The sequence below is a fragment of the Nesoenas mayeri genome, assembly GCF_963082525.1.
Source record: "Nesoenas mayeri genome assembly, chromosome: 13".
NCBI classification, from domain to species: Eukaryota; Metazoa; Chordata; class Aves; order Columbiformes; family Columbidae; genus Nesoenas; species Nesoenas mayeri.
The window spans coordinates 8,393,021-8,417,229 of NC_137550.1; the positions used below are offsets into that span (position 1 = coordinate 8,393,021).

General features: G+C 37.2%; 1 protein-coding gene across 1 annotated transcript in view; it reads right to left on the minus strand.

Moving 5' to 3' along the window:
* Positions 1–4,979: 4,979 nt before the first annotated feature.
* The window catches only part of LOC308045506 (connector enhancer of kinase suppressor of ras 2-like), a gene marked incomplete at both ends in the record, with an annotated part of 166,383 nt that continues 147,153 nt past the window's right edge, over positions 4,980–24,209 (minus strand). Inside the window, 6 exons of the mRNA XM_080352812.1 lie at positions 4,980–5,195; positions 5,602–5,801; positions 6,136–6,643; positions 8,105–8,208; positions 8,878–8,948; positions 19,161–19,232. Coding sequence (XP_080208938.1) covers positions 4,980–5,195; positions 5,602–5,801; positions 6,136–6,643; positions 8,105–8,208; positions 8,878–8,948; positions 19,161–19,232 — 1,171 coding nt within the window. The remainder of the gene's footprint in view (positions 5,196–5,601; positions 5,802–6,135; positions 6,644–8,104; positions 8,209–8,877; positions 8,949–19,160; positions 19,233–24,209) is intronic.

A 24,209-nucleotide genomic window follows, 5' to 3' on the forward strand; every position in this document is an offset into this window, starting at 1 on the left:
AGCCTACTTCACAGTTTAATGCAAGTAAAGTGCAAGCCATAGTACAAGGGTGTCATACATTTTCATACATTAAGCATTATCTAAAAAAGGCTCTCTATACAAGTTTTATTAGCTACTTTAGTAAACTAGACAGAAGTCACCTATGGCCCAGCAAGTAATGGTCTTACAAGGATATTTTCTTTGTAATACAGTATGTGTCAAATGTAAAAAGTTTATTAATACTAGTGCATTTCTCTTATATCCTAACCTGTTTTCTTTTCAGATTTTTAAGCTGAAATCCTTGTTTCTCAGTAAAACAGAAGTCTTAACTGGTAACAGGGTCTTACTGATATTTTGGCCAGTGAACAAGATTGGCTAAGACATATTTGTTTCATGGTTGATAGTGAAAAAGATGCAATAGAGTTAATATGTATATTATGGCATCCTTATTTAATCTGCAGCATTCGGACAGATTCATTTACAGTTAGTAGAAAGATTTGTATTGATACCCTCACCAATGCCTGAGAATGAACACTTTTCTAGAAATGTGAGGACAGAAGCTGGAGGGCCTAGCTGGTCAAACAACAGTTTGTCGGCTTTTTAATAATTTTTACAACATTCCTTTCTCTCAAATACTGCTCATACAGTGGCATTAATGCATACAGCAAAGTCCCTAATTGTCACTTACAACACTTGTATGCGTCTGATAGAATTAAGCTGTCTGACCTGCATTAAGAATGAATATGGTTCTTTTCCTGAAGATAACGACAGGCAGTTTCTGTCTGAATTTTTTAGTACTTTTATTAAGAGTAGGTCCCAGGAGTATATCAGCTATCTCAAAAACTGGTAAAAGCTTAAATGATATTATTTGTAATCCTCCTTCTGAATGCTGAAGTATGGTATAAACTGTAAAACACAGAAACTAAGCTTTAAAAAAAAAGCTTCCCCATCTATTAGTTATACCAAGAATAGAGAGTTGCCTCCCTACACATTCGTGAATGGATCTGATCAGAAGTACAACATTATGCTTACATGTAATAGGGGTAAAGAAAATAATTTTAAAAATCAACTAAGAAAATACAATTTACTAGTGTCAGTTGAAATAATAATGTATTTTCCATTTCCATTTGATTTGCAGACACATGCCCAGTTAACGCCCATTGAGCCACACAGTAGGGAATCATCTGGGACAAGAGTAGCTTGTCTGAAAAAGCTCCTCTGAGCCTCAGCTTTAATGGGGGAAACATTCGAGAAGAAAAAGAACTTTTTCTAATGGATGTACATTAATCAGATAATATTGTTTCTTCAGTCTTTCCCGTTATTACCCATTTTTTGTACTAGCGGTAAATAAACATAATTTGGCAACAGAGAAGATGGTGATTTTAAGATCAGCGGTCTAAGGCATGTGATATGTGGAAAATCTACAAACCTACAGTCTGAGCAAAAAGGCATTTGTTACAACGTGCGCCCTTCTGCCTTCACTAGAAATTCACAATTTCCCTATTGTGAAAACTAAAGAAAAAATTAAAAGTCCTTTATGAGACCAAGTTACCACTTATTTATCTAACGTGACACTACAGGAACTCGGCTGTACTATAACCAGTATTTTCAGGGCTGAGGCCCAGTAATACCAAGAAGCCCATGCTCTCTTAAGCAGAATCTCTCTAGGACTGAGTCCAGAGACGGGAGTCAGGATCGCTGTAGAGACACAGGATTTGCTTATGCTAACAGAATTAGTGTTTAAACAGTAAATAAATTTGTGTGATAGGCACCTTTGTATTACAATTTTGGGGTCAGCTGACAGGTGTCACGGGTGGGGCTTAAGTTCTGCTGATCAGTTATGCTGGACCTTGCCTTAGGCCAGCGTTCTGGCAAGGCCAAGGATTGTTTCAGGCAATCCTATTTGGAAGCACTTTGGCCCCAATTGCATGAAGAGTTTTTCCAAACCCTTGGAGAAATATCCAGAAAAAGCTCTGCCTGGCAGAGCTGTCCCACCCCAAGAGGCCAACAGCCGTGGTTTACCAGGATATAAACAGCCCCTGGATATATCACCGTGGTCATAAGTACCACCATTTTTTTTGAAAAAAAATAATGCTTTTATTACTTTGGAGGACAAGACTACCTGATGAAAGAATATGGGGAATATGGTATTTGATGGTCTTAGGTCTGATTTGTGTTACTTGAGAAGAGATACAAGAATTTTCTTTGTTCTCCTCATTAATATGATACGGATAAATAAAGCGCATCCCAAAAATCTCTTTGTGTAGTTCTGTATGTTAAGAACCAAGTTTTATCTAAACATTCAGGCAGGAAGTCTAGTAGGTTAATAAGAGTATTGTACTGGTGCTGTATAGTTCCCTTGATGAATTCAACAGCAATCTTTTTTCTTTTTTTCTCCTCATTTGAAAGCATCTGATCAAAACCACCATAATACTTTCAGCTGCGTTGTGCAGTGTGTTTAAGTACATTTTGGTTTAGGAGAATTTGACATATTTTAATATGTGAGCAGAATTTGGTGCATGGATTTTTGAATACAATATCTGTATTGCACTTTGCATTCCAGCTATTTCAAAGGTCATGAAATACCAAATAATTGTGCCATGGTGACTTGGTACATTATTCTGTGTAGTACAGCGTGATTAGTACCCCAATCCAGAAAGAAGAAACTAGTGGTTGGGGGAGAAGGGCTGTCGTATGGGGTTGAGTAGACATGCAAGAAGTATGACAGAAGTCTTGTGAAATTACTTTAAAATGCCAGCTGGTGCTTCTGGAAGAATAGAGTATTTGTATTGCTTAATTTAACAATCAGATTTTGCTTGCTCTAAGGCATAAGCAATGCTAGACAAATCTTGCAAATTTTTCTCCCAGTTCATCTTAACTTCCTTTCTTATAGGAAATTTCTCCAGTGTATCTCAGTTCACCATATGAATCTCTTGGATAATTTATCTTCACTATTCAGTCTAAATCACATTTACATATCTGCTCTCAAGAGCAGAATACAGAGTCATGACTCTGAGAATTTCAGAGAATATGCATTTGTGACATTGCAAGATTTGAAAAATAAGCTGAGCAAAATTATGATCTCTCAACTTTTTATCTCATATTTCAGAAATGTATTTTTTTAACTCTCAGAAATGAAAATTGAGATTGTCTATTTTCCTTACTATTTGTGTTATTTTGGAGAATTACATCTTCCTAATGATGTTTGTCATTTGCTGCTGTATCTGTAGCATTTTAGAGGAGAAATATCTTGTTTCTTTGTTCACCAGGGACTTCATTGAATATGCTTGGAGGACAATTATCATTTCTGTCTTGAGTTATAATACAGTGACATTTGAAATTATTTTTGAAAGCTATTTTAAAATCATATAAATATTTTTATGTATTTTCTCCCCTTGTCCTGTGTTGAGGAGGGGGAGTGAGTGTGTTGTGGTGGGCCAGCCCACCACAGCCGCTTTGTGGAGGCTGAATAGGAGAACGTCACCCAGTTCTGGCTTTGGGAATAGTTACCTCTCTTCCTGGATACTAGGACCCAATTGAAATAACCTTTTTTTCCATTTATTATAGTGAACTGTATGAATTTTACAGTTCTTGATGTATGAGAGATGACTAGGCTTATCTTCTGAAAAAATGATCGGTGAATGTCTGTGTTTAAGTGAATTGTCTTCAAGTTTATCCACATCCCCTTTGTTCTGCTTTCTAGAAATATGCAAGCAAGCACAGTCAAAGGAAATTGTGAACAGGTGTTTGAAATTTATGTTCAGTAGCATTCAGAGCATTTTTTTTTCCCAAGAATACAAGCATTTTCTCCAAAATCTGATTCTCAGAAATCATTCGCATCCAGGCAAGGAAGTGAAATACACTATGTGACTTGTGTCTCTTCCCAAACCAATCAATACAGGTTGGTTTTCAAATTATGTATTGAGTAACTTCACCTACTTGCTAATGTACTACTAACAGTTAAAAATTATTGCCAGACATCATCTAATTTTGAATAATTTACTCAGCTCTAGATATCAGTCTATTGGAGAATTTAATTGATTACTTCAGGATTTTTTTTGAACTTAATTCCTATCCTTGAAGCATCAGAGCTTTTTTGAATTTTGTGACTCACAGTCCTGTGTGACTTAAATTCACAGTGAAGAAACTATGAAAACCTGCAGTACGTACCATATTCAGCGCAGAAGTTTTTCTTTCACCATGAAATACCTCAAATTATACTAAAATCAGTTTAAATTGCAGCATTAGTGAACAACCAACATTGTTCTACTCATATCTTAACCTCTGTGCCATACCTGCTTGCTTCTATGCATTCATTTTAAAGGCAGGCACAGTATGTTACAAACACAGTACCTAAATGGCATGTACAGTATGCCCATAGGGCCAGATTGGGATCTATTTGCTAGATGTACAGTGTACATTTTAAGGCACACCATAGGGATCGAGTTTACATTTTGATAACTCTGTCCTTTTATTTGCAAAGATGGTCACTACCTGGAAATGTTGCAAAAATAAATGTTCATCTCTAAGTGTGGCCAATGTATTTTTGTTTTCATTTTATATTTTTCTCGAGAAAAAAATGTGTGAAAATGTGAACTTTAGGGCATTTAAAAAGTAAATGTCAACTACCGTGTTACATTTTATATACATAGATACATCTTCCTATATATCTAAATATATAAAATGATTGTAGGAGCTCATACTATAAGCTTAGTTTTAGTACAGTACTTTAAATATACTGGTATTTATTTTCAGTCACACTTCTGCACTGCTTCTTTCTAATGCAGAGCTTGATACGGACATCAGTTGATAATAGCAAACAAAACAAAATTCATGAAGAATAATATTGTCTTATCATGCAATGTAGTAGGCATCCTGCGGCACTATTCTCTTACCCAACTTATTTACAGTACTGCTGAGTACTTTATCTATAAATATTACAGTGTTTGTCTTATTCAATTTTTCACGGCACCCAGCAATTTTTCAGGATACGAGTCCCATCAGACGTGAGTTTCAATGAACGAGTGTGTGTGTGTCAGCATTGGTGCTGAGGTTGCAAGTTCAGAGGCTCCATTTTGAGATTTCACAGCAGCACTGTACTCACAAATGTCCAGGAAAAACTCATAGTTCTTTACTTTCCAATCATTAAACTTCTTTGACGTTAAGTTGGGATCATCCAGAAGGCTGTTGATAACTGTGAGGTCCCCTTCCTTCGCCTATCAAATTCCAGAAAGACATGGTACATGTCAAAATGAAGTTTATGCTACATTTTGTATTTTGGCACTTTATTTCTTCTTTCATTTTCATGCAAAGTGCTAAGGAAACAACTACGGACACTGGAATCTTTTACCCTTATTCAAGAACTATTACGGCTTAAACTGTTTGGCAACTCAGTCCTTGGCACTTTCTACCAGATGTCTATAAAGGACAAATAATTATTGTGTGTTGTTGTTGTTTGTTTGTTTTTCCTTAAACTGGAACGTATTTACTTTCAAGTATTTTTAGTTTCTTTGGAACTTAATTCTAGAGCTACAAAGAAAGCCTCATCCATGGCAAACACTAAGAGGTTATACTTTGCCTACTTTTTATTGCTCATGCACAAAATTAATGGTAAAGCCTTACTTTTAAAGTGCTCTTGAGAACTCTGATGTGGTGAAGCTTTTCATTGATAACTGGATCATTACATCGCTTTACAAAAGACTTGCGAAACTCCTGCTTGGTGGAAGGACGCTGCTCTCCGAAAGCTGACAAACTAGCTTGCTCCAGAGATTTATACAGCTCTTGCAGACCGTCTGTATTTTCTCCAATTTCTTTTATGTTTTCTGGAAGAAAATAGGTAAAGAAACCTAAGAACAAATCTAATCATTCAGATGAAGTCTCTAAAACCAGCAAGCAGTAATGAAACTTAATGTATAAAGTCACTCTATAACGCGTTCTTCCAATTTTTGTTTTGATAAAACAAGAACATTTTAATCAGCCCCAAAGCTACATTCTCAGCACTGCATCCAAGCATTTGAAGTGCAAACTCCTATGCAGTGACTGATGAATTTGCCAACAAATAACAATTCAACCACAAAAACATTGCTGACAATAATGGCAATATTGCCCTGGCTTTCAATGGCATTAAAGAGGACCAGAATGTCTCCAAAATCTTACCTTCTGCACAGAAACTATTATGCCTTCTAAGGGGAACTTTCTCTTCTAGCTTGTCGTCTGTTCCTTCTATGGACCTTACACGTCCCTTACCCCTGACGTCTCTGTTTCGGGGAAGACTTTGACTACGTTGCTTCTGTGGCCGGCTGTGAGCGCTGTGTCCCCTTGGACATTCCACCAAAGGGAAAGGCCCGTCCTGCTCATAATTATGACACCTTTGTACTGGTAGCGTTGCCTGTCTTCGTCTGTCTGGTGACATTCCGGGCCGGCCACCCATGTACTCCGCCTCAGGAGGAACAGTCTGAAGGAAATGGAGCCCTGAACTGGTTAATGGCGTCTCGATCAGGTCCTGCCACGAGCGCCGTTCTCGGTAGGGAGGTCTGCACCCCGATGAGTGTGTGCTGCCCGCTACGTCTTGTCGAGAATCCTCGGCAGAAGAATGAGAATACGTTGATTCACTTGAAAAGTGTCGACCATGTTGGGATTCAGGGAATGGGCTGGAAGAATTCACCTGAAAAGATACAAAACCATCTGGCCATAAGACAATGTTTTGAACAGACCCAAGAAAATGGCTATAGAACATTATATGATACATACTAATAAAATGGACTGATGTGTGTGTTTTGATATGTCACAATATGAACCTCTGCAAACAGAACATAATTAGCATTGAGAACTTTTATGCAAGTGCTATGTTTTAACCACTCCCTATTCTTGTTTTGCACATTCTCTGCCCATGAGCAGCTCCGGCTGGAAAGAAGAGTATAATGCTGGTACAGGTTTCCTGAAGACCTGTCCAGTTTACACTCAGTCCAGCAGTTTGCTCTGAAGACATGAAAGGCCCCAAAAGAAAACATCTTTGGGTTTCCGAATCCAGCCAAACAGAAAAAAAAAAACCCAAAACCAAAAAAACCGAAAGCAAACCAACTTCAGCACCCAGGAATATTTTTGAATTTTGGGGAAACTGCTGAACTTCTCAAATTATTTAAGTTATTTTGCTGGCTCTGTAAATAATTTTCATTCAAAAACAAAGAGAAAGGCAAAAAAGTGGAAAAACAGAAAGGGAGGGGCTTAACCTGTGTCCCAGTTGATAAAACAGCATCACATGGGTGAAAATCAGTCTGAACTTCACCCATGTGATGCTGTTGTCTCAGTCACTCTCTTTGGTTCTGGCTGTGTGAGGATCATGTCATTCACGTTGAAGAAAAATCTGAAAGAAAAATAGAGAACAGTCCTATCTGCGCTTAGAAACAAAATAATTATCACAGCCTGTCTATGTTCTGTATAATAGAAATGTTCTTATTTGCTACTAGAGCCTCTTCATATACAAAATGTTTGGGGTTTTTTTCCCCTCAGTTCCCCAAACCTGTCTGTACACAATATAATAGAAGCACTTTTGTCAGCTATTGAACATTGTATGACACTAATAGAAAATATTGTCACTACTATGGTATTGTACACAAGGCCTCATGCTGTAAAAAAAAAACCAACAACCCTGCCTCTAAAGATATGTTCTTAAAAAAAGATGTGTTCTTAAAAAAATGTTTGTACTAAAATACGATTACTGCATGAATGTGATCTGGTCTTAATCTCTAGCATCCAGTATCCAATATTTGTACTTGAGAAACAGTCTCAGTTAATACAAACTATCCCATCCACCGTATTCTTTCCATATTCTGCAGTAAAGTCAACATTTGAATATTCTGTTTGTATTATTAGGTGTGGTCTCCCAAGTCCCACAAACCATATCATATGACATATCTGTGTAAGGAGACATTTACCTCTCCTGCCTTTGTCATTGGCTTGTTGTGGAAACATTCAGCTCCTGAGGATCAGCAGTAATTTCATTCTTACAACGAAGCCTTTGTTCTGTCTTTATGGTAATTAAATATTCCAAAACAAGGGAAATGCAAATCAAGGCACACAGATATTTTTTGGTAACCTTCTGCCAAATGCAATATCTTTAACTCACTGAGGGCGTTCGGTGGTAGGTATCACCCAGAGTGGAAGAGCCTTCCTGCTTCAGGGTTAGGGAGCCCTCGGTGTCGTCCTGGTCGCTTTCGCTCCAGTAATCTGCTGGCAAAACATCCCGGGGTCACTCATGAGCTTTTCCACGAGAAAGCAAGCCCCACATTTAAAAACTAGCTTTAGCACGCAAAGGTGAGAACACACTTGTGAATATGTCTGGCACCTAAGATACACAGATACATGGAAGAACTTTCAAGCAGGTTGGGCACCCAGCTCCTGCTGTGCCTTAAAGGGGCTTCTGGTCACATGCTTTCAAAGTGCAACTTCATTCTAGATGCTGAAGTAGAGCCGAGCCTCAATTCTTAAATTATCTGTGTTAGCAGAACAGGTTCCAGCACGGGTGATGGTGAAAAAGCAAGGCTGGCACCGGAGCTCAGGAGGTGCAGAAATGGTTCGGAAGCGCAGGTTGACCTGTGCTCGCAGTGTCTTTACTCGCTCTGGGGTGACAATCGCACCCGATGGCTCTGACCTGGGACATTTCTCACCCTCAACCTGGCATTACCTTCATTGCTGGTTTGAAAATATTTTCCTTGGTGGTGGCACAAATAAATATTGATATATTAAGAGTTCTTAAAGGCTATGTATTCTTATGAAAACGGATATTTTAAAATATATGGCACATATGTTAACAAATTTGTTAGTTATGACATCTCTTTGTTCAAATAATGACCACATGTGCACTCTGCTCTCTTCTAATGACAATCTCTGAAGCGTTACCTTCATCTGGATGAATGTCCTTGTCATCAGGGGTGTAACCAATTGCTGCGAGACCCAAACGATTCATCCATCTAATAGAACAATGAAAAATGAGGAGGAGAGATATTTTAAAGGCACTTGTAGTGTTAATGTGAGGGCATACACATTTGTAACATTTGGGAAAGTCAGAGATGATGCCCAGTTTAAAAAGATTCAGATGTGTTCAGTGGTTAATAGTTTTATGTGAGGGTGCTCCAGTTCATATATCATACAGTGCAGAGGTAGTTCTGGTCTTCTATTCACATCTGCTGGAGCGTGTTTGAGGCTGGAATATCAGACTCATTGCATTGTATTCTGCTGCCCAGAAACCTGAAGAATCATGACATCAGCCTTCCTTATGTCATCAAGAAAGAGAGAAGTGTACCTACTGAGACGCTAAACACAGTTTTTAGAGTAGTCTGTGTAGAACAGAGAACATCCAGCTCTGTCTCCACTGTAGCAGAATCAAATCCCTCTCTAAGCTGCACCTGAACCTATTTGTGTGGAATGGTTTCTGGAGACGTTATGTAAAGGAGCAGATTGCATTTATTCTGATTGCTGCTTCTATTAATTTCAAGAACTTGCCTGAATTGCCAAAATACTATAAAATAGCGTTATGGCAATAATCGTATGAAAACCTGTATTAGGAAGCAAGTTGTATTACGTTTGTATACTCAAAAGGCTGAAACAGGCTATGACAGTGTTCCCCTGGTTATGTGCTGCTCTGCTAGATTCATGATATGGGTGGTATAAATGTTTGGTTTGTTTAGCTGTGATGTCAACATTATTTTCCTTTGATTTTTTAAAATACAGAATCTTAGGTTAGAAACCTTCAGAAAAAACAAGACTTGATAAATTGAAAGTACTTCAATATTTGCATTTTTTTATCAGACGATTTGGTTTCTTTCCTTGTCCCCAAATTAATTCGTTTGATCAAAAATAATTTTTTTTTAATTCATTAGGAAAATAGTTTATTGTGGGGAAAATACCTTTAGAGATATCTTTATGTAAGATTACTGGATGTTTATACAATATATAGTTGAAAGACAGGAAAAAAGGAAACTAACACGTAGAGAGGAAAGTCACTTAATATTCAGCAAACGGAAAATCAAGAATCAGCTTATTTTCATCAACAAGTATAACCACAGAAAAAAGCCCCGTTAATAGACATCTGTAATGATTGCGATGCATTCTTAAGTATCGCCTTACTCAGTGACTAGATTATATACGGTCATTAATTTGCTAGTGTATTGCATGTCAGTGTTTTCTAGAAGCAGCTCTTTTCTTTTTTTAACATTTCAACATAACATATGTTATTAATGATGGGTTTGATTGATTAATTGTATGCCAACAAAAACACCTTTCAAGGATTTCAGGACAGAGGTTAGTAAACAATGCATAGCATGTTATAAGGACAAGTTTTTTGCAGATTAAAACAAGAAAACTATTCAGTGTAATTCTTTCCTCACGTGTAATAGAACTGAATAAAAGCTTCTAGGGACACAGGTGCATGTATTATTGGTCTAATGGCACAATATATGGAAGATGCTATAGGCAGCAAGGAGGCAGAAAATGAAGAGAGAACTCTCCACTAAAAATAGCACAGAGTTCAGGATGTATCGATCTGCTCTACGCAACGCTCTGCAGCTGCTCAGAGCCACGATCTTAACCTGGAATATTGGATATAACACTGACTTATTGTGTGGCCTTCAGCAAATCGTTCTACATATCTTACGACTTCCCTAAGTGTCCAAAGGGGACAACAACATTTACTTCTTACAGGGAATTGTTACAGGGTTTAATTTACTTGCAAAACTGAGAATATAAAGAATTATACAATAATATTGCTTTGCCTTTCAGTAGTAAAAAAGAAGTCAGCACATTAGAAATAACAGTGGAAATGATTAGTTTTCACAAAGATCAGCTGCAGGGTTCAGACTGCTTCTGGAGACACTATTTGTACAAGCACGTCAATAACTCATCTTTATCATGAAGTCAATTTAAAATGTGTTAACAGGTTCACTGAAAAGCTTTTCTACAGTGTGCACCAGTGTAATTTTGTTCAAACGGCTGATCACTTGACATTTGCTGCTCTTGAAAGGCATATTCTTTATTGCCGTAATTGAAATGACATCATCCCCTCGCTCATTATTAGGCGTTTGTATTCACTGTTTTTTCAAGAGTTGTTCCTGAATTTCTAAACTCATTAGTATTGGAGCAAAATAGTTTTAGTCATACTTTCCCATATGCCTTTGGCAATTAAGCAGAATGTCTCAGCGACTTCAATGAAGGTTCTGCTTAAGCACCAATGATAAATTAGGACTCATTACCATTTTCAAAGCTAAAACAGAGTCAGCCGTTTCAGTGGTTGGCACTTGAAAATTTATATTGTCTTAAGTTTATTGCCAAATTTGTCTTGTTGCTCATTGTTAATTTGAAGGTTTTAAATCTTGGAAGTGTATATAGATAATAGTCAAAATATTAATATTAACCTTCAAGAAAACACAGATATTCTTAGCATAGACAGAGTATCAGCTTTACTCATATGGCTTCAGTGTCCAAATCTGGAATTAGCAGAAAGAATCTTCCTAAGCCTGCTCAGGTTTTTCTCTTCCAAAGGACGCAAAGATTGCCCGCTACAGTTGCAAGTACTTTGTTACCTCATTTACTTCAATTGAGACTGAGCTCTTTGTGAAGATAACAAAAAGGGTTATCTGATGACATTCAGTGGCTTATAATGATAAAATCTCTCCTGATAAAAGAAAAATAATCTCAATTTTAGGTTTTGTGTTTTTTAAAAAAGTACGGGTGAATGTTTTTGAGGTTAATCAGGAGTTATAGAAGTGCTGAGGTTACTGATCCTTTTGATACAGTTCACAGGTCTTTTTTTTTCAAGGAAATGCAAACTCTGTTCAAAAGGAACACTCTGTAAACTCGATGAATTTACTTGATGAGCAAACCACTTTCATTTTTAAGAAAACAGGCAGGGAAGGTTATAAAAAGTTCTCTGTGGAAAGCTTGGAAACTCAGCCATTTGGTTCTGAATGCTGCATTAATGCCTCATAGGCAAATGTCAAGGCTTCAGGAAGGCAACGGGAATCTGTGTCAGAATGGGACTCCCCGAGGGATCGACGACTGCGTGTTTCATTGGAGGTCAGGCAGTGCAAGACTATGTGACACCTGACAAGCAGCAATAGTGAAAAAAACCCAGGAGATTGTTTCTCTGATTTGCTTTATAGAGCTGTTCCCCCTAATAGCTCCTTGAATTCCACGTGATCACAAAAAGACATGAGATATTCCGGCAGTTACATGTATAGCAAACTTACATGTACATCTCTATGTATCTTGGCACCCTGAGGCACAACCTGGAGACATCTCCCCAGATTATTTGATAGTTTCAACATCTCTTTTCTTCTGATAATTAGACAACTTAAACAGCACATTTCACTAAGTTTGAGGAAGTCACTCAAGGAACCAGAGGGTTTGCATCTGAGGTAGAAATTAACTGTGATGCACATAGAGCTGTGCTAAATACCCCAAGGATTCACGTTACAACATCGAACCTTCAATATTGTACAACATCTCCCTAAGATATAACAACTTAGAAGGGACCAAGAAGTGTATTATTTATTTTTTATTGCCTATACCTTAGTGAACCAAATGCAGGGATAGGTAATCCTCAAGTAAAGTAATCTAAATACATTAGTAAGTTTTTTACTTTGTCTCAATGGCTTAAATCCTAAAAAAAACCAGACTTGGCTTTAGTTAATTGTGTTTACAACAAACAGGCACTGTTGCCATTGCTTCGGGATGAAATAGAGCTGCATGGTAGGAAGTTCAGTTAAATTTACTGAGATAATTCTGGCTCGTACCAGGGATTACAGCCCAGAGCCTCTTCCAAGAGTCAGATTCTGTCCCCAGGCCTGGCAAGTGATGGTTGTAAAGGCACCGAGGGCAGTGATGAACTAAGTAGCTGTGACAATAATCAAAACTTGATACTGAAGAGTGAGACATGCTTGAAATGCCCTGAATTGTCCGGAGTCAGGAGCACAGTCTCTTACTGATCGTTTAATAGAAACACTGGAGCAATGTTAAAGTGGATTGAACAGCAGGGATACAATTTCCTCTAGCTTCACTGTCCTAACACACTGCATGACAAACAAGAATATGTCACCACTCATGGTACAAATGCAGTAAATTTCTATTTGTTATAATTGAGTCCTGCCGAGTACGGTGATGAGCCAAGTCCAAGGTCTGTGTGAGGTTCTGGGATTGAAGGCAACAGGAGTTTTCATAGCAGGATCAGCCTTCATCCCCTTGGCTGCCCCTTTCTACAGTCAGGGGTGAAACAGCACAAGTGAGAAAACCAAACCAACTTGGACAATCTCAGTTATAATACATTTGAGAGAACTATTACGTTCAGTGCAGGAGAATAAAAAGCAAAGTCAAGAAGATAACAATTTTAAAAAATAGGTCAAAGACTTATTTTTGGGGTTATAATTAAAACTGTTCTATAAATCCATAAAGAGCAGGTCAGCAAGTAGTGAGTTTCTGTGGGTCAAATCAGTTTTACTTGCTAATATCCTCAGTGCTGGGTACACTTTTTGCATATACCAGATGGCTGGTAGATAGAAGAAACCTTAATTCAAGTGAAAAATTAAATCATGGGTATTTCCTGAAAAAGATATAAATCCAAGAAAGGGTCTATCTGCTTTCACTATTTCTTTCTGTTAAATCTTCCCTTAAAATGAAACCATTGAAAAATCAAGGTATCAAAGGCTAAAATAAATGAATAGTTATGTATTTCCTGTCTTTCTTGCATCTTTTTATCAATTAATCATTGCACTTGTACATCATCTCAGGTTTGTATTAAAAATGTTTTAGAGCAGGAATACATCTTTCTTTGCTTTTGAGATTGCATCTACACCCAGTTAAAAGGAAAAAAAAGGAATGAAAGCAGAAGTCAAATTTGACTTAATCAAGTTATCTTTAAGTCTATAAAAATATAGATTCCCTTGAACCATCAAATTTATTCAGTTCAATTTGTATTTAATTTCTAATTAAAACCTTTGTGTTATATTTTTTCCATTAGTGGGATAGCTGGATTCCAGAATTTCCTGTAAATATTTTTGCAATACAGAGTTATATTTAGAATTGATTTTGTATTTGTTAAGCTGGCTTCTTTCTGACCAGTCTCTTTTAGTGGACACCTGAAAAATCAATATGCTTCCTGTTTTAGCTCCTAACATACATTATTTTCACTATTTTCTACAGTTGTAGAGGTAATATATTAATTTAACAGAATAAAGGTTCCTGTAATAGTTAAAGCAAAAATGATGCCTTTATTTTTCTCCAAACAAGAGAAGCCCAAAAACGTAACTGATGTGTCACAGTGAAATACAACACTGAGCAGTCTCCTCAATGGGTTCATGTCTCCAAATATATCAGCTCTCAGCAGCCTGTATTTCTACTATTTTATTTGTCACAGTTGCTGGAATTTGTTAAGTAAAATCATTCATGGGATAAACCATAAGCACTCTGATTTGATAATTTGACCTGACTCTCTTGATCTTGTTTCATGCATTGTCTTCTTGGATTTGTCAGGCTGGCAAAATATGAAAAAAGCCCTAGAGAGCTTAAGAGTTGACAAGTGAACCGTGACAATTTATACCCTCTTTGCATGTGCATCTACTTCATGTAATTCACAGGAGTGGTTTTTTTCATTAGTTTTTTGTTGTTGTTTTTTAACTTCATTCTGTCAACCAAATGCACTTTTTGTTGTTGTTATTTTTTGGTTTGTTTTTGTTTTTTTTCCCCCTCTCTCTCCTGGTCAATGATAGACAAAAAAAGTTCACTATTTCTGAAATAAATTGCCCTTTTGGTAATAAGTGAAATAGCATCTTCTTGTATAAATGTAACTGTTTATTACAGAGAATATACATACAATAATTATAATAAAAATACTGTTAAATACCTGACTTATTTAATTACATCCATTACTTATTTCTAGGACTAAAAACTTCAGATTTTGCAGTGTTGACGTAGTATCTCCACTATAACATCATGATATGTGACTATAATGCACGTGCACTTACTACTGAGAAGTACAGCACTGTAATCACAAAATCTGCTGTATTGAATGCAGTTGAACTGTTTGACTCCCAGAAGTCCATACCCAATGGTATTATTTACAGCAGAATTTGATTAAGTGAATTTTGTAATGTAAACTAGTACAGAAAGCCACCGCAAATCATAACTCCAGCGTGTTGGGGATGAATTCACACCTGAATGCTCATTTGGACTGTGTGTTGCATAATTGCAGTTGTATATTGCAAACTCCTTTGAACTGCTTCAGTGTAATGCTATAAACCAGGGTATTGAGGGGGATATGGTAGTTCACAAGTCTATAGTAAGTGGTCCATAAACTGGAGAAAGGAGGAGTTAGGTGGCTAGGCAAAAAAAAGCAGATTTTGAAGACTTGCAGCTCTGTACCAGGACTTTCTAGTGTAGTATTTTCCCTACCATTCACATCATGGTTTCATCCAGTCTGCAGGGCCTGCAGCTCATTCTGATCAGAAAATTGTTTTACCTGTGCTTCAACTTGTGGGCTTTTATGTGAGAAAAATAAATTAGAGGAGTGAAGTGGCCTTGGGCATGGAGTATTTTTCCTGGATTTGAAACAAGTTTCTAGGAACCTGAAGGAAGAAGGGGAAAACCTGCTGTTGATGTTTACTTACACCACCACTGGGAAGCTCCATTTCAGGGATTTCTGTTTGAAAAGTGCCTTTCATGTCCTGCATAATTCTCTCCTTGCTTTTCATCAGGTAAGGGACTGGGGAGTAAGATAATTCACTCAGCTCTCTTTATTAAAGAACAGTTAAATTAGGACAGAGAGATCTAACATGATTACCCTCTCGCTCACTTCTCCAAGAACTCTTGTTTAAGTGGGGCAATATCTAACAGGGGTGTATGTCTGAAATTTTTACTTATAAAGTAAATTAAAACTGTGAAAGATACCTTAATACTGGCCCACCATCTGAGTTGGCCAAGATCTGTCAAGCGGACTAGCATGCGACAAATTTAAGGAACACAGCTGAATGAGCTTCAGCGATAAACAGGATGGTTTAGGGAAACCCTTGAGTGACTTGGTTATATTCCCTACGTAAAAATACACAGGATACACACCCTGAAGTTTGCTTATAATCAATAGAGATTTAATTCGTATTAAAGCAAAGTGAAAATTGAAGTAAAGGGAAATATTATGTTCGAAACTTTCAGGTCTTTACTTGGAAAATATTGGAAGTGACCCCTACAAAATCAATCATCATTCTGTTTCAGTGAGTAGCAGATATTGGTTCCATTTTTTGAATGAATGCAAAAGATTTATGGGAGTTATTAAAAGTGCAAAGTTAACCCAGTTATTCAAATCAAATGTGATCAAATTATTCAGCCTGAAATAGAAACTATTTTTTTTTAATTTAATATTTGGAGTCCATGCGGAGATTGTAAATGCACTGCACTGCTCACTTCAATCACAGGAAAGTTTTAAATAAAGTAGATATCGTAAAACAACTGAATATTAAATTCAGTGCTACTTTCCTTAGGAGTATTAAAGCCATAAACAGGTTATGCATGGTATGGTAATAGATGAAGCACTTCTGGGAAATAAGGCCTTTAACAAGCTTGGAGCACCCCGTGACCATGGCAAGCGAAAGATGAGCTCATCTATTTCATTATTAATTCATTTCTAAGAACACAACTATGCTCATGTAAGACTTGACAAAACAGCATGAACATTAATTTTGCAAACCAAAGTCTGTCTGCACCATGCGACACAGCAGGCAAAATTCAGCTGCAGAGTGGCTCTATCTGCCACATACAAATCAATTACTACCCATTGGTGTATAACTCTTTCAATGGCAATGTGGTATTAGAGGCAGATTAAAATATTCTGGAGTGGAAAAAAAAATATTAAACAGTGAATCTGAAGTTAGAAACTGTAAAAACAGCTGTTAAAAACAAAAACTGGTGGTAAATGCAATTGAAGAAAGGGTATAATTTCCCGTCATAGTGAATACTGGAGTGCTACGTTTCTCTTCATATTAGAACTCCTTTACTTTTCAGCATGAAAGATCTACCCTTCTGTCAGCATGGAAAATCCAGTTAAATTTTGTGGTGACAGCAGGAATGTGAGATACCATGCAGAGCATTTGCCCTATTTCCTCAGATAACATGGCTGGCAATTTGCTGGGAAGACGGAGATTTTTGAAATTAGTATTTTAAGTGCATTTTTCGTCTATGAATCTTGTTTCTCATTTCAAATTTTGCACAGGGCGTCTGTGAGAAGAAACTCCAGGAAGCATGTAAAATGCTGCAGGGGATGCCCAGGGACTTTTAGAGAGGCAGCACAGTCATCCATCATTTGGGCTGGGGAGTGAATTACAATTACTCTATAGGAACAGCATTTCTGAATGAAAAGTACTGCAAAAAAATTACGTCAAGAGGAAGTTCACCTTTTGTCTTTTCCTCTGGGAAGCAGACTCAAAAAGTCAGGAAAATGTCTCTCATAAATTCCAGACTAACATGGCAGCGTGATATGAAAATCCATCCTGGCACCTTTCCAGCTGCGACTCTCTGCAGAGGCTGTAAACTGTCACACAGGCAGCTTCCTCGCTCCCCCGTGTACCAAAATCAATGAATATTGTAAGAGCGGTTTATTGAATGTATGTCAAGACTTCCTGGTTTTCCTCGAGTCAGAACATTTTATGGCATAATAGAAAGATATGATCAATGGCACTTCAGCAAATCACAGCTATCCAAGTGGCTAAAATCTAGGGAGAGACCAGGCTTAGCTTAAAATAGCAAAAGATCCTCACGTCAGTTTTGGGGCAAAACAAATCTCAGTCACATTACGTAACTGAACAATGGAACGCTATTAACAATGGAAAAATATTTTTCAGCAAATGTATTTCCTGTAAATGACAGCTAGTCACAGCAAGATACTCCTGAGGACTGAACCTCATCATCGTCATCAGTGGATGATGAACTAGCCTGAACTGTTCTCATGCAGCCAGTCTTCTACATCAATACAGGTTTTCTTGAAGGGCCATGTAAGCCACAGAATATAAATGTTCAATTTAAACATAATGTTTAGACATTATTATTCCAAACAATATTCTCAGCTGTAGACTGAGATAGTTGTGTCCAAGTCTGCGAACAGAAAGAACTAACTAAATCTCAAAGCTGCAGCAGTCTATGCCAGGGAAGATTTGAGACTTCAAAGCACGGTAACATTGTCCCGTGTGCCCTTGCTTTTTATCTCAGCTGAGAATAAACAAGTTACCAAAGTAACAGGAGGAGGTAGAACATTTGACTCTGCCTTTGAGTATCAAAGGTACCTCCCCAACTTTATCTAACCTCTGCCTTCATCGCTCAATCACGAAATAGAAGCAGAGGGTAATTTGAGGTAGAAGAGATCTCAGGAGGTCACCTAGTCCCCCAGCCCACCCGCAGCAGGACCAGCCTTGATGTTGGGTCAGGGTGTCCAGGGCCGTGTCCAGTTGAGTTCTGAATGTCCTCCCAGCACATCTGAGAACACGCAGCGATGCCAACAGCTGGCCTGTGCTACCCTCTGCTTGGGACAGTGACGGGATGAGTAAAGTTAATTACTACTGGGGTTTGTGTTGCTGGTGAGTTTTGGGGTTTTTTTGGAGGGTGGGCAGAATTTTCATTCTGGCACAGAAAATAAATGCATCTCATCAGTTCAATTCCTATTAAAAAATGTTTCATGTGGCTTTTCTCTGGTTTTAGGTCATGACATGTTACTGTGGATAGTCAGTAGAGCTGACTTTATAATATCTTAACATCTGGGTGTACTCATAAGTATGACCTTTGGTATTATGTGTTGGTTTTATATACCAGAACATTTGTGCCACATTATTTCTAACATTGATTGATCAACAAAAAAATTAGAAGTGTGATATACTTTATGCCCATTAACAAACACAAAGTCTAATAGACATAGATGAGACCAACACAACTGATGTCCCTAACACGCCTTTGCAGAGTTGTGACATGTGGCATGACAGAAAATTTCAGCAAAGTGAGCCACACAGTGTAATGTATGTATTGAAATTAATGGAGGACTAAGTACTGAGAACACTATCAATCAGCATCACATCAAGCTCCAATGGTATATTTCTATGTGAGATGAACTATTATTTTCAGTTATTGGAGCACCATGATAAAGGAGAAACATAGCTTACCTATTCATTTCTTCAAGGCAGTCTGTTGCAAAGTAGAAGCTCTTTATTTTGGGGTGGCATGCTTTGAAGGCACTATCAAATAAGCACAAAGAATAGAAAAAAAACACTTTTATTTCAGTTTCTCTGCAAATACACAAGACTGACCTTCTCTGTGTTTTTTTAGCATGCTACAGGTTTCAAACACATTTTGTATTTTCAGTCTGATTCTTAATTTATTTAAGTATCAGGTATTTAAGTATCCTTTGGCATCTGGACATTGGGGATTTCAACTGCAGATCCTCATCTCCCTAGGTACTTGTATTTTGCAAATGAAAATAGAGAGTACATGGCAAATCCTGAATAGGAGGAAAATTTTTTGATGCCCACTAGATGGCATAGGCTTGTTAATTATACCTACTGAATTTTAAGATGTCAGTGCAAGAGGTTTTTGATCATTATATAACTGTAGTTTTAAGTATACTCTGATTAAGTTTATGATTTCTTTTACCCAATTAGTATAATACCATTTTAGTGTTGAACATTCTTAGTCTCCTGCTTGTTAATGTAGAACTTTTTATACCCCTTATGCCAGTTGAGTACCAGCCACTCCAACTGCTCCAGCAAAACAGATGATATCTGGCTGTGGATAAGAAATGTGAAATAATTTTGTATATGTCTTCATGCACACACACGTGTATTAGACTGGTACATGACACATTGTTAATTACACAGTAATTAACAAATACAACACCTCCTTACAGAAGTCCTTTAGAGAACTTGATTTTTAATACTCAAAATAGAAAGTCATTACTAAACAAATACTCCTGCGTTGTTATAGTATATAAGCATGGCCCACTCTCTTCACGAATGTATTTTTTTTGCTGAGATATCAGCATGCTCTGTGCCACATCTCCATTTTTTAGCCTTCTATTTGCCCAACCATCTTCCAATTCTGAGATTTAAGTATCGGCTCAAATTGGAGAGGATTATGTGGCGGATCTAAAGATTCTAATCCTCTTGATTAATCCTGTTAGAGTATCACATGATAGAGTCTCTGCTTGTAAATAGGATTATTTTCCTAGACAGGAAATTTACATACATAAATGCATTAAAATGCCAATATTGGGGTTTCAAAGTCAACCTTTTAGAAGTTAAAATGAGTCAGAGTTATAAACAACTTATATTTGGCTCCACTACGCTCTTGTAATGTGATACAATATATGATTATATATTTGAGTATTACCTTCTCGCAGGAACTCTAACTCAATTAAGGTAAAGAGTGGACTTGCTGGAGAGGTGAATCAGGATTATGTGACAGATAACACTATTTTCTGTAGGACTCTTGTCTCAGTTATGGAATTCCTGAATGTGTCATAAATTGCAGAAAAAGCAAGAATCTTTTCAAGGGTAAATCAGTTAAATGCTGCATGTCTTCCTACTTATGCAAAGGAGTTTTCCCGTGCTGCTAAGTCACAGCGGACACATTTAATAATTAGTCGCTACATGAATGTGCCTTAATATATTTTTTGTCTGATATTCTGATAATTTACTGCAGTGCTGAGCACTTACAGCTGCAATAATGTGTTGCACTCTTATATATTTACATAAGCCAAAGAAAACTTTATTTTTATGAAACAGAGATCCCAATTCTGTGGAAACTTTTGATTTAAATGTTTGACAGTTCTGTTTGTCACAAAGATTATTATTACAGAATAATTTAGATACACGAGCATTAAGAACTACAGAGAAGTCTCCAGGGAAACAATTCTAGATCTATAGACAAATATGAATAATGCAGAAGAATAATACACGTGTTTTTACCTTTGGCTTGTTCTGGAGGGCTGCAAACTGGATGCAATAATCCAGTTGTGGTGTGATGAGCACCAAGTAAAAGGGAATAATCACTTTTTTCACCTTTTGGCTGCGCAGCAGCTAACACAGCGCAAGAAGCTGCCAACCCGCTTCCCTGCGGGGCTGCTGGTGCCTCAGGTTTGCTTTGCTGTCTACAAAAACCTTCCAGTCCATTCCAGAAGAAGTAATAAAATTTACTGAAACTGTAGCAACTTGTAGGATATAACTTCATATCTGCCTATACTATATCAATGATGTTTTATATGGAATTCTGACTGCACAGTTTCAATATGAAGCACCAACGGTATGGCATATGATCTCATAAATTTAAGACCTAAATTTGCATGATTTGTGCAATGAACATTTTCAGTAGGTGGAGATTTTTTTAAAGTTCAGGCAAAGCATTAGTTAACAATAATTAATCATAGAATCATTTCAGTTGGAAGAGATCCTCAGGATCGTTGAGTCCAACCAAAACCTAACTCTAATATTAAACCATGTCCCTAAGAACCTCGTTGAAATGCCTTTTAAACCCCTCCAGGGATGGTGACTCCGCCACTGCCCTGGGCAGCCTGTTCCAATGCCTGACAACCCTTTCTGGGAAGAATTTTTTCCTCATATCCAACCTAAACCTCCCCTGGTGCAACCTGAGGCCATTTCCTCTTGTCCTATCACTTGCTACTTGGGAGAAGAGACCAACATCCTTCTAACTTCCCCAAGGACAGTAAACTCAATCATTTAATGATCACTATACCCAAGGCAACCTCCAACCAACAGGTTGCCCACGAGCCCTTCTCTATTTACAAATGTCAGATCCAGTGGGAACTTATAAACATAGTTCTATTAATCTTTAGTTTTGTGAATCAACTTCATCATGGTGCATTATAATTGTCTGCAAAAATAACATGCTATTGATGTCATGCCACATCACATAAACTTAAGTAACTAAATTTCTAATACGTTATTATCATTTTTAATCATGATGTTGCAGGTATTGCATAAAAGCAGTGGCAAGTTTTTCCCTGTGAAGGTAAGAAACCTCCTTTCACAAGGACAAGGTCATTCTTCATCCAAATATAGCCTGGAGAGCTAAATCAGTCTCAGATAATGCCATGATTTGTATAATAATCAGGGTATCTTCATTAAATGCATTAGTGAGGCAAATCATCAAACCATACAGAATAATGCATTCAGTTACTATATATTCTTGTGAAAGCTTGCTTAAGGCTATTTCATTCCATGTATACCGTGGGCATCAGTGACAGTCATTCTATAAAACAACGTTTTCCATCTGACAGAACTGTGGAAAAGACAGATCTATTAATTACTGTAATATGACTTCAAATTCTTTTGTTCAGTCAGGTTTGAACATTTCACATTGATGGCTCTGAAAGTAACAGAAATTTGAGGGGAAATCCAAGTTGAGCCCCAAAATGTTCTTGGTTTTGCTTTTGAGAGAGTTGAAAGAAAGTTACCTCTGTGATTTTAGCTGGACTTCTTTAAGCACTAAAATACTAAGTGTACATTTCAGGCCATTTTAATTTAAAAACAAATGAAACTACCAAAAATAATAGGGTTGGTTTTTTTTTTTTACCTTGTCCTTATTATCTCTCAAGGTAACTGCTTTACTTATGTTTGCATTAATGTTAAAGTGGACTCAATCATATAGAAGTGACTAAGAAAACAACCAGATTTGTGTTCTCAGATTTCAAGCTTGCAATGAATTTCAGGTTACATTCCAGCACTTACTAAAACCCCGCTATTAAATTAACAAGATATCCTAAACCAGAAAGAAGTGATAACTGGTCTTTTACTACCTCTCTGAAAAGGAGGCAAGAAAATACCAACTGAAATTATTCTCTTAGTTTAGCAGAGAGAACAGAACTTTTCCATAATACGCTGGGTCAAAACAGATATACTGAAATGTAAGCGTAACATGGGATTTACTTTCTCTACAGTTTTCAGAGGAGCAGGTAAAATAGTGGCCAATGTAAGGTGTAGCTTTTCTGATGGTGCAAGTATATAAATAAGTGCGTGAAGGAAGAATTCAAAGGGTTCACATCTCAGTGAACACAGGGAATACTATTAACGTCTTCATTATACTTTTACCTCTGTTTGAAAGGATTCAAAGCCTGAAGGTATTCATTTTTCAGTAGTGTGCAAAGTTTTAGTTAATCAGACTTTTTTGCCGTGCATATACCCTACAGAGCTTGTTCTCCTAGAATGTTCTGAGGAAATGTGTTCAAATACTTCAAGCAAAGCTCTGGAAGCTATTTCTAGCTGCGCACAATGACCTTCTGTTTGATCTTGCTTAATTCACTGAAATTTGCTAAGTGTTTTATATTTTAACAAAAGAGTATTATTTTTCCTCTATTTTTGTTCAATTTTATTATTAATATCTACTCACTCCTCAGAGGAATTTATAGTACTCAGTTCATGTTTAATTTCTACAGGGTACACTCAGCTGAAAGGAGTAATAGAAGTATAAACGCAACATCATCTAATTCTCAGACAGACAGTGATAATACCTCCAGAAAAGAACACGCAATTGAAGAGGTTTGATTTTCTGATGAGTTGTCTCTATTGTAATTCATATCTTCAGTATTTTTATTGTACACGTGTTCCTAGTAGTAAGACTTGTATTCCTGAGACCAAAACTGCGTTCAGTCGTTGGAAAAGCACACAAAACCACATCAGGATACTTAGTTATAATTAGTTAGAGACTATCTTTAATGTTATTCTGTGTAGCTCCTCATAGCAGTGAATTTCAAAAATCCTAATGCAGCATACAGAAGGCACATGCAAATAACTGAAGAGATAGCAGCAAAGTGCCGGTCTCAAAGCATTAGGATTGTTCTGTAAAACCTTCTGTCGGACAGCTATGAATTCCAATCCCCACGCTGCTTCCAAGCCATTTCCAATGAGTCTCCGTTATTAAATATGCCTTAAGGGGGGTAAAGCTCAGCATATGCTTTTTACTGAGAGCATAATGCAGTAGTAGCAACATGCACGTAAACAATAATGTAATGTTCATTTTGCATATGGAACCTAAATATTTTAGCAGTTGAGAATAACACAATATTGGGGAAGAAAGCTTCTCCCGTAAAGGAGAAAATGGAGATTATATTCCCTAACCTTTGCTATGATTTTTTTTATGGTACTTCCTATGGGAATTTTTTCTTGCACACTAGACCATACTGAACCTAAGGAAGTTTCATG